We start from the raw sequence: 12,175 nt of genomic DNA on the forward strand, positions 1-12,175 counted from the left end.
ATGCCACAGAGGTATCATTAAAATACAGAAACTTCTGTAAATGGTTATATTTACTTCACTTTTTCCCCCTCTAAACTATCAATGTGTCTTTTAGATCCCATGCTTACAACACTGGTTAATTAAAGACGTGTTACTATAGATTAATTCTTTGATATTAAATATGATCAGTTACAAGTCTCCCAAAGTTTCAAAGGTTTCTGTGATTTGGTGAATTTTGAATTACACATCAATTTTTGTCCACTTCTATAATCAGACAAACTGTCTGCTACTGTACCAGGTCCTAAAAATGGCATTGGCCTCCAGTAGCACTGTGAGGAATCTTATTCCCTTCATCACACTCATAACAGCAATATGTAGACCTGCTTTCTTTCATCTGTGAAATAAATGTCATACTCAGTTTAGTGATGCTGATGTCATTCCTCTCTCTGTGACATAAAAACACCAAAAACAATAGATTAGTTTCCAAGAAAGAAGAAAAAAAAAGAAACACATTAGATATTGACCACCTTCTCTTTGTATCACGAGTCGGGGTTTTTTTTCTCTTCTGCAATAAGGGGGAAAAAAATCACCACTTTCCTTTTTTACTTTCCACTAGGTGTCACTGTTCTTTTAATTTTCACTACTTAGCTTCAGTCTTCTAATCAGAACATTAGACATGCTTCTTGTTTCAACCGTTAACATATTGTGTTGGGCGGAGAGTGTCTAAGTTCTGCCAATTAATTTCATGGAGTCATTTCCACTTTGCACACTTTTTTTAGTTTTTTTTTTTTTAGATGAAAATTATAAACAAAAACTTTAATTTCACTATATTTAACTAGCTGGTTGCATTAATGTTTAACATTCAACATGAGATAATCACTGCTCTGAAAGAAAAATATCTTGGATCTCCAGACTGCTAGTTTTAAAGTTTTAAACATATATATATATATATATATATATATATATATATATATATATATATATATATATATATATATATATATACAAAGGCTGCGTCCTACAACGTGCGCAGCGCGGTCCGAAAGGCAAAGCGGAGCTACGGGGAAAAACTAGAGTCACAGCTACGACAGTGCGACTCTAGGAGCCTGTGGAAAGGACTGCGGACTATAACGGACTATAAACGACCAGCTTCTTCAATGATGAATGCAGATGCTTCACTGGCTGATGAGCTGAACACGTTTTATGCTCGCTTCGACGCCGCAGCAATTAAAACAACAAACGGCTGCGCGCGCTCGGAGTGCACCAGTGAAGAAAATGCATTCGTCATCACAGAGCATGCCGTGAGGAACACCTTCAGGAGGGTGAACACCAGGAAGGCAGCAGGACCAGATGCAATCCCTGGCCGGGTCCTTAGAGCCTGCGCTGATCAACTAGCACCGGTGTTCACGGAGATCTTCAACCTCTCCCTGGCCCAAGCTGTGGTTCCCACGTGCTTCAAACGGTCCATTATTGTCCCTGTTCCAAAGAAACAACAGCCCACTTGCCACAATGACTACCGTCCAGTAGCACTGACTTCAATTGTGATGAAGTGTTTTGAAAGACTGATGAGAGATCACATCACTTCTTCACTTCCTGCCAACATCGACTCACTTCAGTTTGCTTACCGGACAAATCGTTCCACAGACGATGCCATATCTCACCTGCTCCACACATCCCTGAGTCACCTGGACACTGGCAGAGGGAATTATGTTAGGATGCTGTTCGTGGACTACAGTTCAGCATTCAACACAATAATTCCCTCTAAGCTTTTCACCAAGTTGACGGATCTAGGACTCAGCTCATCACTGTGTCAGTGGATCCTCAACTTCCTCACAGACAGACCCCAATCAGTGAGGGTGGGAAAACAAGTCTCCCCCTCCATCTCACTCAGCACTGGAGTGCCTCAGGGCAGTGTGTTAAGCCCCCTGCTGTACTCACTGTACACTCAGGACCTGTCATGGTCCTGTCACATCAACACCCTGGTTAAGAAAGCCCGTCAGCGTCTCTTCTTCCTCAGAAGACTTAGAGACTTCCATCTGCCACTGAAGGTGCTCAAGAACTTCTACTCCTGCACCATCGAGAGCGTCCTGACGGCAAACATCTGCACCTGGTTTGGGAACAGCACCAAGCAGGACAGACGAGATCTGCAAAGAGTGGTGCCCTCGGCCGAACGCATCATTCAATCAGAACTCCCTGACCTGCTGTCCATCTACACCAAGCGGTGCAAGTCCAAAGCTAGGAAGATTATGATGGACCTCTCCCATCCCAACAATGGACTCTTCTCACTGTTGAGGTCTGGGAAGCGCTTCCGCTCCCTTAAAGCCAAAACAGAGAGAATGAGGAGGAGCTTCTTCCCCCAGGCTATTCGGGGCCTGAACCAGGTGTAGGACTGGACTCTCCCAAACACGTCACTATAAGACTGGACTCTCACACACATCACCACACACCACCACACATTTCCTATAATCCTATAATTCCTATAATTTATAATCCTTATCTTTATAATCTCTTCTGCTATTTGCACATTATTTACTGTAAATTCCTAAGTTAATTTGTAAATTTTTGTAGTAAACTGTAAATTGTAAATATTGTAAAACTTTTCTTCTGTCATTTAATGGTCGGGCATTGTACAGCTACAAGCATTTCACCCCCATGTCATACTGTGTATGGTTTTGTGTGTGTGACAAATAAAATTTGAATTTGAATTTGAATTTGAATAGATAACATTTCAAACCTGAGTACAATAAACAAATGTATTTATATATTTTAAAAATATCTTTTGTTTGTTGTCACTATAAGATATAGATACTTTCTAAGAATTATGTACTTTTTATTCAGGAGCCTGTGTATTTGATGAAGGACAGCCGAGCTCGGACTGGTGATGATGCAAGCGGCAGAATTCTGGATAAGTTGATGGAGAGAAAAGACAAAAAAAATGTTTTACAGTAATCAATGCAAAAGACACCACATCCTCCTGTAGAGTCACAACCTTTGTTTCAGGCTGTGAGAGAATTATTTTTAACACATTCTTTGTGTCACACACCTGTTGAAAGACAAATGTTTTTTGGTTTGTTAAAATGTTACAAGATGTTCTGAAAAGGCATTACTGACAGTAAGAACATTGTTAAACCAACATTGATGTTCAACAGTGAATGCCTGTGAATGTTTTACTGTCAGCTAAACACAGTCTATATTGTCCTTGGGTTGTCAATACCCTTAAAAGTATGTGAGATGGTGTTTAAACAGAGTTTGACTGATTGACAACAGCTGTTCAGCAGGATATTTCAAATATTTCAAAAGACATTTTTTAACCCTGTCTCACACTCACAAATGTATTTAAAATTTTAAAAGTATTAAAAAAAACTACAAAATGTGTTGGTAGAGCAGAATCCAACATGTGATAATATAGAAAAATAATACTTGATTGTGGTTAATAGACCCCCCTGGTGATAGCTTTCCTTAACAAAACACTTAACGTCTACCTGTGTTTCCCAGCAAAAAGGATGGTGAGGACAAAAGGAATAGGTGAAGCAATGATGGAGGGGAATAAAAAAGAAAAAGGAACAACAAACAACCTACTGTGAAATAAAATAGATCCCAGTTAGAGAACAGGTCACTGAAAAATACATGCGTTTGATTAATGTCCAAAACAAAGATGATATGAACTTTTTTCCTAGCTTCATTTTAATCTAAGCCAGCCTCTATGTGTCCTTTTCTGCTCTAACTGAGCACTCAAAGCATTTTATCAAACATACATCATTTCCCCATTCACACAACAACACAATAACTTGAATTACCTTATTATAAGGTTACCAAAACTTTAAAGGTCAAATCAATATCTTCAGCACTGTAGCTGACAAACAGTTAAATCTCTCTTGAGCCTTGTATTCCTTTATAGCTCAGTTGTGACAAAATAAATGTCTTCACAGTTAAACTGTTAATAAAAAAGTTAATAAAAAAAATCCTACTGCTGTCCTAGACGCACTCAAGGGCAACAAAGTGAGGGGGTTTTTTTTCTTCCTTTTTTTATGTGGTGTTGAGTGAAAGAGGAGTGGGTGTTGGACCAAATATCTGGATGCAATGTGGGTTCCTGATAAGACATCAAGTTGGCAAGAGGAACTGGTTGATCTGCATGCTTCATGAATATACACAGTTACTGGCAGGTACTTACTAACGCAACAGCTCACCAGGGCGTTTCACACTGACTCTCATCCAAAAATAACAAACTCTGCCTAAAAAAGAATCATATTAAAAAATCATATAAAATAACACAACATACCTTCAGACAGAAGTGCATTACAAACACAACATAGGAGTAGTGGACATTAATTAATGGACTTAAAATGCTATTTTATTGTACAAAAAAAGATGCTTTTGAGCATCATTAGGGCTCAGTCTTAATAGAAGGTTGTTGTTTTTTTCAATAGATACATATAAAAATCACAAAAGGATAATTCACTTGCTAGAGCCTCAAAAACACACCATCAAATAATAAGGACCATTTAAGAAAAACAGCACCATATCAGAATTTTATAATCTGCTTATGTTTATCAGAGAGATCGCAATATAAGATAAATGAATCAAAATAGGGAATCAAATCTTGTAATTGGAACTGACTTTTGTGTGTCCTGCTACATTAAATATAACCTATAAAACAATACACTGTGTTTGTGATTTTTATTTTTTTAAAGGAGTTAAGCTACATCTGCAGGAACCTGTGTCCATATTTCTCTACTAATTTGTACAGCGCTATGATTCCCTGATGTTACCATCATTAATCACTCATATGATTTCTTTATAGATATTTTTAGACGATATACCCCAAATAGATGTTAGAGATTGACTTTGACATTGGCTGGAGAATCAAAGAACAGAAACTGAAACTTTTTTAAAGCTATTTATTCAGTGAATGTAATCTTGATTTCATAAATGTACATCAAACAATATTGGATGCCACGCATGTTATTCAATAACCTCATGCATGGATATCATATAGATATACCTTCTACAGAGCGTTTAACCCTTTCTAAGCTTCATTTTTTTAAACAGTTATCGTAAATACGATACTTTTTTACTTTTTAACAAATTTTAAACTAGATATAGGAAACACAGAGTTTAATGATGTGTATGCATTTAGAAATTAGCTCAGCTTATATCAGCCACAGAAATATTCACTTGAAGACATTCCCACTGATTTAAATATAAATTATACAGCAGAATGGAAAGTGATTTAAAATAAATGAGGCATCAAATTTTGAAAATTATAGTTCTAAATCATTTATGTCTAAACTGATTTTACATTTAGAAAATTAACATATTTTATTAAATGACAGCTGCTTAATTTACACCAGATTAAGACCCCACGCTTGAGTGGTTCTAACCGTCGTTATCTGAACCCAAGACGGTCTGGAACACGATGATTCTCTGCAACAGTTCGGCCATGAAGGCCACGTTGTTAGCGAGGTATTCATTGTCATACATGGCTTCATGCTGCTGCAGAATTTGCTGTGCCTTATCAAACATTTCATCGGTGTAATGTGTTTCTCCATTTGCTGCCACCATGTCATCAATTTTTCTGAACAGCTCAACAACCTGAACTCTGTTCCAGATGTTTTTGTTATCGAATACATGGTACCTATTACCGCACCTGTTCAGCAGCTCTCTGAGCTTCTGGTGGCCAGTTCTCAAATAGGCATGTATGGTTATCTTCTTGTTTGTTAGTTTGTCACCATGAGTAAACAGAATCATCATGTAGTTTGATGCGTCAGGTCCAAAGAGTTTCTCCAGGGCATCCACACAGTTTTCTTCTTCTTTGGTAAACCTGCCAATCTGAAGGACCAGGAGGAAGACATGAGGGCCGGGAGTGGAGATCTGGATGCATTTCGCGATTTCTTTCTTTATACTGTCTGCAGTCTTAGATGTATCCAGAAGGCCAGGTGTATCAACCAACTTGACATTTCTAGTGCACTCAAGTTTAACTGCCTCACAGTGCACTGTCACTGACTCTGAACTCTCATTAGCCTTAAACGTTTCTTTGCCAATAATGGTGTTACCAGCAGCACTTTTCCCGACACCAGTTTTCCCAATGATCACAATCCTCAGTGGGCAGCCTACAGAAAGAAATATCTACTGTTTTAATTGTGTGGATCACAAGCATAATCACAACAGTATTAAAAATTCAACGTGATATTTTAAAAACACAGGAAATCAAAATAGAAGATCTAAGTTTACCATCAGGGATTGATGAACTGTTACCCATCTCTGCTCTTGGCTCTTTGGCAAATGAACAGAAAGCCGCTCTGAGTGGTTTGATTTGTTGTTCAGCAGTTCCCTGCACTCCTCCCACTGGGTGGACCTAACTCTCAGTCTATATCAGCAAGACTGCATCTGAATTCAGATTCTGTTGAAATCTGCACGTGGTTCATCTTTAAGCAGCTGACAAGATGAGTTCTGCTGGTTCACCAAGTAAGCAACTCTTCCTTAATTACTTTTGTCACATTTATATACCCCCTTCATATTTCCATAAAGATATGAGAAATGATTTAATCTAAACATGAGAAACATTAGTGTTACCTTAAATTCTTAACTGAAGAAATATTGATTTACTAATATTAACAATTTTCTCAAGTTATGTATCATATGAGACAGAGACATGAAACTTTGGAACAGTGTAGCTGAGATTAAAGTATATCTGCAGATTGTTGTTGTCCGACTCTTGTCCAATACAAAGTTAGTTGGAACAAATTATGCTCTTCTTAACAAAGAATCTTTCCCAGTGCTGTTTTCTTTTAGCTACAGACACACCCTTGGTTAAATATTTCTTTGGAATTATTCAATTTTTATTTTGTTGCCTTGTTCCATTGGTATGTGTGAGGGGATCTTTGGACAGTACTGGGAGAAAAAATACCTCTTTGTAGCATTGTTGCTGGATTATTGGAACACTGTGACATGACCATTGAATTGTCAGTGAACAAATTGCTCCTATCTTTAATTCCATCCTTCATTTTAATTGTAATCACACACCTGGAAATTGTAAAGTGAAAAGTATACAACATTTTGAAAAAATACTCTTGCCTTTTGCTTCTACAGATCACCCTGTCAAGACTACAATCATTCTCTTTGGAAAGAAGGAGAGCTTGCAGAAGAAAATCAAAAGTGAAATCTTCAAAAATCAGAGAACTGTTTCCAAATTATGTAATGACTTTTTTGTGAGCGAGAGCGAGTCATTCAAAATCATAAGTACTCCAGATGTTTTGGATGACAAATATCTGGATCCAGATCAGAGGATAATTGATTTGATGGCACTTTCTGATTTTAGCCCTGATCTGTTAATGTTGGCAATAGATTCAGAGGATACAGGGCAAGTGGAAAAAGTAAATGCTCAAATCGACAAACTTGAACATATTTTTCAAGGAACTGTCATGAAACACTTAGCCATCATAATAGATAATGGCAAGAACAAGAATAAACCCAACCTGAATCATGAGAAGGTATTCTATATCCAGGAAGATGTGAATAAAAACCTGCCCGATCAGTGTAAGGAATGGTTAACTGATCAGCCACTCCAGTTTAAAACTGAAAACTACATTCAAATTGCTGTGAAACGAAGGAAACAATATTTTGAAAGCACAAGGTAACACAAAAGTCCAGCTTTTTTTCAGTTGGATAGTCATTCCTATTTTCTTTACAGCTAGCTTGTGTTTGTTTATTTTCTCATTAGTTGTTTCTGAGAAAAGAAACGTTTCGATCATGTAGTTGCAATACCAATACGTAATAACACTTTAGAAATATAAGGATAAATGCTTCTGATGTCAGTTTTATTAAAATAACAAAACCAGTGCAGCCTTCAGTAAAAGTCCATCCATCCATCCATCTTCATCCGCTTTGTCCGGGGCCGGGTCGCGGGGGCAGCAGCCTAAGCAAAGAGTAAAAGTCTTTTCCTAAAATAAAAATATAGTAACGGCAATCGCCTTCAGCATGTAGAACAATTGTTTTTAATGTAGCCTAATGCTACAAGCAATCTACTAAACAGCCTGTCAAAGTAAGACAATAACTCAGGAACAGGAAAATTTAGGCATCTTGTAATAAATGGGAAAAAAAGATGCTAACAAAAACAAATTTGGTCCCACATTATTAAACAAAAAAGGTTTTTTTTCTTTTTTCCCCACCAAGTGACTTAAATAAACAAAAGTAAATTCACACAGTTTCTAGATCAATCAATGAACCCTGTGCAACCACCAGTTGCTAGGAGAAAATGTGTATTCGCCACTCAGTCCGTGAGTTGTTATAGGCTACTGACACCAACTTATGTGCAAACTAGACAAATTTTGTCTTGAGAAGGAGGAAACTGTGCTGTACTCTATACCTTTTTGCAATGGCAGCCAGCACCCTCCATACTCCATAGTTTTCCCTAGCAACCAGGGGATTACAGAGCGAAATTAGTTATACAGATGATTTACATTTTAAATATCTTTTTCAAGGCCCCACAACAATATCAAGCCATTTTTGTATCACAACATGCTAAAATCAAATGTATTGCTATATACCTAAAGCATGCAGAGAGACACACACACTTTGCTTAAAACACGTGGAACCACCTTTGTAACCTAAGAAGGGCAGACAGCCACAATCACTTCATACACTTCAGCTGGTTCAGTGGTGCAATTAATCTTACCAGGTTTCTTTAATCCTGAGAAAACTAAACATTTTTGTGCAGCTCCAGTGGGAACAACTTTAAGATCTTCAAATTATGTCTTAAGGGGGGAATTTTTTCAAAATTTTTACTAGAGTGAATAAATACAAATGCTGAGTACTGTTGTAGATCTGGTATAGCAGGGTTGAGTCTGTAAAAATTGTAAAAATATCGAGTAAGCTCTCGAAGGTTAGAGGTTATAATTTAAAATAGAGTTTATGTGTGTTTATGGTTTTTTTTTTTGAGGAAATCCACTGAAAACACAAGCTAATTTATAAAAAAAAAATTCTTGTGAAATTTGAAGTTTTGTTGTTGAAATATATCTTATATCTGCAGTGATTATAATTATTATTTCAGAAATGAATGTTCTCCTGATCACCATGGGGCAAGAGGTAAGTCTGGTATCCAAATATGAGTGTAGTTTTTCTAAGCCAGTTTTTTTAAACTACATTTTATGATATAATAAACAATTACACTAACCCTAACCCAGGAACTGAAACCACCATTGTTCTTCTGGGAAAAAGTGGAACTGGAAAGAGTGCATCTGGAAACACTATCCTGGCTGCTGGAAACTCCCAGATGGATTCAACTTTTGAATCTCGTCCGAGCTCCACACCAGTCACCAACAAGTGTGATGAGAAGAGGGCACAGATATTTGGGACACAGATTAGAGTGGTTGACACTCCAGATTTCTTGAACAACGAGGAAGATGTAGACAATGCACAAATAGAAGAGTGTAAGAGGTACTGTCAGGAAGAGCAGTGTGTTGTGTTACTTGTGATACAGCTCGGCAGGTTTACAGAGGGCGAGAATGAAATATTACATAACCTGGAGAAACATCTTCAGAGGAAGATCAGGGAGAAAACAATCCTCCTGTTTACACATGGCGAAGATTTCAACGGTGATTTGACAGAGTTTATTGGCGAACGATCTCACCTCAAGTACATTGTGGGAGCTTGCGGTAATCGTTGCCATGTATTCAAGAACACTGTTAAGGACTCTAAGCAAGTCCTTTCGCTTTTCATGAGCATTTCTAAAATTGTTCCAAATTGCACACCAAAACAGCCAACACCGTGCTCTTTGTTTTAGTGTTTGCTGACTTACATCACAAGCCCAACTAACACATACATGTTTGTATGGCAAGTAAGCGTGTAATCTTTTGAAATTCTGTGAACTTCTTGTATACACATATAATGTGACATCTCTTTAATTACAGCATTTGTAAATTCAAGTACTTCTACTCTATGTGATTTATGGATACTTCTTTCACTCTTCAACTTTTGGGGAAGTTTTTAAAAAGAGAAGATTTTTTTAAACGGTCTAGAGAATATAAGAAAAGCTTATTTTTAAGTTTTGCTGTGGAATGAGGTGTTTTAAGACACAATGTTTATGGGTAAAATAAGATGTTATAGCCATGTTTATATCTATATAAACCAAAAGTCAAATGTATTAAATAATAAACTCAGCAATAAAATATAAAAAAAAATACCTTGGAGTCTAGTTATTGAATGTCTGTGTCAGTCTGCTTCTATTTAGCTGCTGCCCTGTTGTGTAGATTTAGTCTATAAACCACATCATTTTATGATTACCTGTTATTATTGGTATCTGATCACATCACAGTTTGTATGTTTAAAAAGAATGTTGCCAAAACTTGAAAAAAAAATCATCAAAATTTGTAACAACTTTTTTTTTTTCTTCGTTTGGCTCTTTTGCCATCAGAATTATTGTCTAAAGGCGAAGAACGGGTTTACTTTACCAAATGGACCATCCCAGCCTTGCCGTAATGGTCTATTTGATTCACCTTTTATTGTTTATTTTATTTTATTTTCACTTGCTAAATATGGGACAGACTTGATTGGGGAAAAGAAAGGGGAGAAAGAAAGAGGGAAAGAAAAACAGCAGAGAAGAGGGCAAAAAAACAAAAACCAACTAAATAAGCAGACAAAAAAATACATATATCAATCACCTGTTGAGAAAGAAAAAAGAGAAAACAAGCAGAAGAAAAATGATCTATGGGAATGTAACAGTAAATACTAAATATTAAATATTATTGTGCAGCACGTAAGATCGACAGCGCACAGTGTGCTTTGAGGTAGGAGCCAAAAAGGGTGCCGTATGTGTGTGTGTGAGCACCCGTGTGTACACCTGTGAGCATGGACGCGCTTGTTTTTAAAAGGTTCCTTCATGTAATGATCTGCTAGAGGGTGTGGGGGAGCCACAGCCCCGTCCTCCAGGGCATGAAGCAGGAATGGAGGAGATCAAAACTCCAGACATCCAGAGGCCCCCAGAACACAAGAGACCAAGGAAGACCAACAGAGGGGCAGCTGCGCCACTGTCCCAGAAAGAGCTGAGGAGAGCCTCAGATGAGGGGTCACTCAGCAGCCACGGAGCAGAAGCCAGGGGGGGTTGCAGTGACGCGCCCGTGAGCTCCGCCGGCAGCCAGCTGTGCCACAGTGACTGAGCCCCAGGCCAAGAGGCTGAGGGCACCCCACCTCCGATGTGGCCCGAGCGAGCCTCAGGCTCCAGGCCCTGACAAGCAGCCACCAGTGTGTACCTGGACGCCCATCCCCGGACACAAAGAACCACCAACGCACCGATGTCTGAGGGAGTCTGCCACTGGTAGGGAAAATTTTTAACAGCTTGAAGCACCAATAAGTGAACAGTAGAAGAGATGAAAATACAATGTCTTTGTATTCAAACATTCAAGACTACGATTATTCAATTCAATTCCACCTGTTCTCTTATTTATCCTTTTGTTGTTTTACTGTATGTAAATCTTAAGCATGAGGGAGAGCAAAGAGGTGAGTGGTTATGCGCTCTCTCTTTACTCTGACTGCACCACAGTGAACATAAAATAATATGTTATCAGTAAATCAGTGGTGTTCCTTGACATGGTGTTTAAGAAGACTATTAAAAGTTATTCTAATGTAAATAATAATAATAATAATAATAACTTATCTCTTTAAACAATGTGTGACTTTCATTTTCTGCAACAAATAAATGGTAGATTTTACTAACAACCTTCCCATTGCTTAGTAAGACATTTACAGTAAATGAAAGTTGAGTGTAGCCAAACTACTTGCCGTTTGAATAAAGAGAAAAAGGTAGTGTTAAACTAAGCTAGTACAGATCTGGATAATATAATGTGAAAATACATTGGTACAATAATAAAAGGTCTTGTCTCAATAAATTACAGTACAACATAATGGGGACACTAATTTATGTATATATGACCCCTTTCAAATGGAGGTTGTGTAACTTAAAACTCTTATACAATATGACTGTATGGTGCATTTAAAAAATAAATACATGAATGAATGATCACATAAATTTAAAAAAACTCACTCATACAGAGGTGCATCTAAATTCTCTATGTAATAGCTTGTTTTTAGATATTTGTAAAACATACCACAGTTGAGATCAACAGCAGGGAAAGTGGGTTAGCTGACATTTCCAGTGACTATCACTTGCCACACGTAAGTGCTCAGCTAAAAAACAATAAAG

General features: G+C 37.6%; 2 protein-coding genes across 2 annotated transcripts; one reads left to right on the forward strand and one right to left on the reverse strand.

Annotated features, from left to right (window-relative positions):
* Positions 1–5,355: 5,355 nt before the first annotated feature.
* LOC146628599 (GTPase IMAP family member 7-like) lies at positions 5,356–6,238 on the reverse strand. The gene is made up of 2 exons (XM_085357055.1): positions 6,211–6,238; positions 5,356–6,089 (listed from the first exon to the last, which is right to left on the reverse strand). Exons 1-2 carry the CDS (start codon positions 6,236–6,238, stop codon positions 5,356–5,358), a joined length of 762 nt encoding a protein of 253 aa, XP_085213181.1.
* Positions 6,239–6,422: 184 nt separating this feature from the next.
* Positions 6,423–9,760, forward strand: LOC146628600 (uncharacterized). Its single transcript, XM_085357056.1, has 4 exons — positions 6,423–6,444; positions 7,069–7,612; positions 9,029–9,072; positions 9,162–9,760. Exons 1-4 carry the CDS (start codon positions 6,423–6,425, stop codon positions 9,758–9,760), a joined length of 1,209 nt encoding a protein of 402 aa, XP_085213182.1.
* The last annotated feature ends 2,415 nt before the right edge of the window (positions 9,761–12,175 follow it).

The sequence above is a fragment of the Diplotaxodon limnothrissa genome, linkage group LG7 (genome assembly GCF_057381915.1).
Source record: "Diplotaxodon limnothrissa isolate DT_005_m linkage group LG7, D_limnothrissa_male_GT1.1, whole genome shotgun sequence".
NCBI lineage: Eukaryota > Metazoa > Chordata > Actinopteri > Cichliformes > Cichlidae > Diplotaxodon > Diplotaxodon limnothrissa.

Bases quoted from the DNA above. Each gene is read 5' to 3' on its own strand.
- LOC146628599 (XM_085357055.1), bottom strand. From the start codon at position 6,238: ATGGGTAACAGTTCATCAATCCCTGATG. The intron at 6,090-6,210 runs GTAAACTTAGAT...TTCTTTCTGTAG, and splicing joins CAGTTCATCAATCCCTGATG to GCTGCCCACTGAGGATTGTG.
- LOC146628600 (XM_085357056.1), top strand. From the start codon at position 6,423: ATGAGTTCTGCTGGTTCACCAA. The intron at 6,445-7,068 runs GTAAGCAACTCT...TTGCTTCTACAG, and splicing joins GAGTTCTGCTGGTTCACCAA to ATCACCCTGTCAAGACTACA. The intron at 7,613-9,028 runs GTAACACAAAAG...TTATTATTTCAG, and splicing joins CAATATTTTGAAAGCACAAG to AAATGAATGTTCTCCTGATC.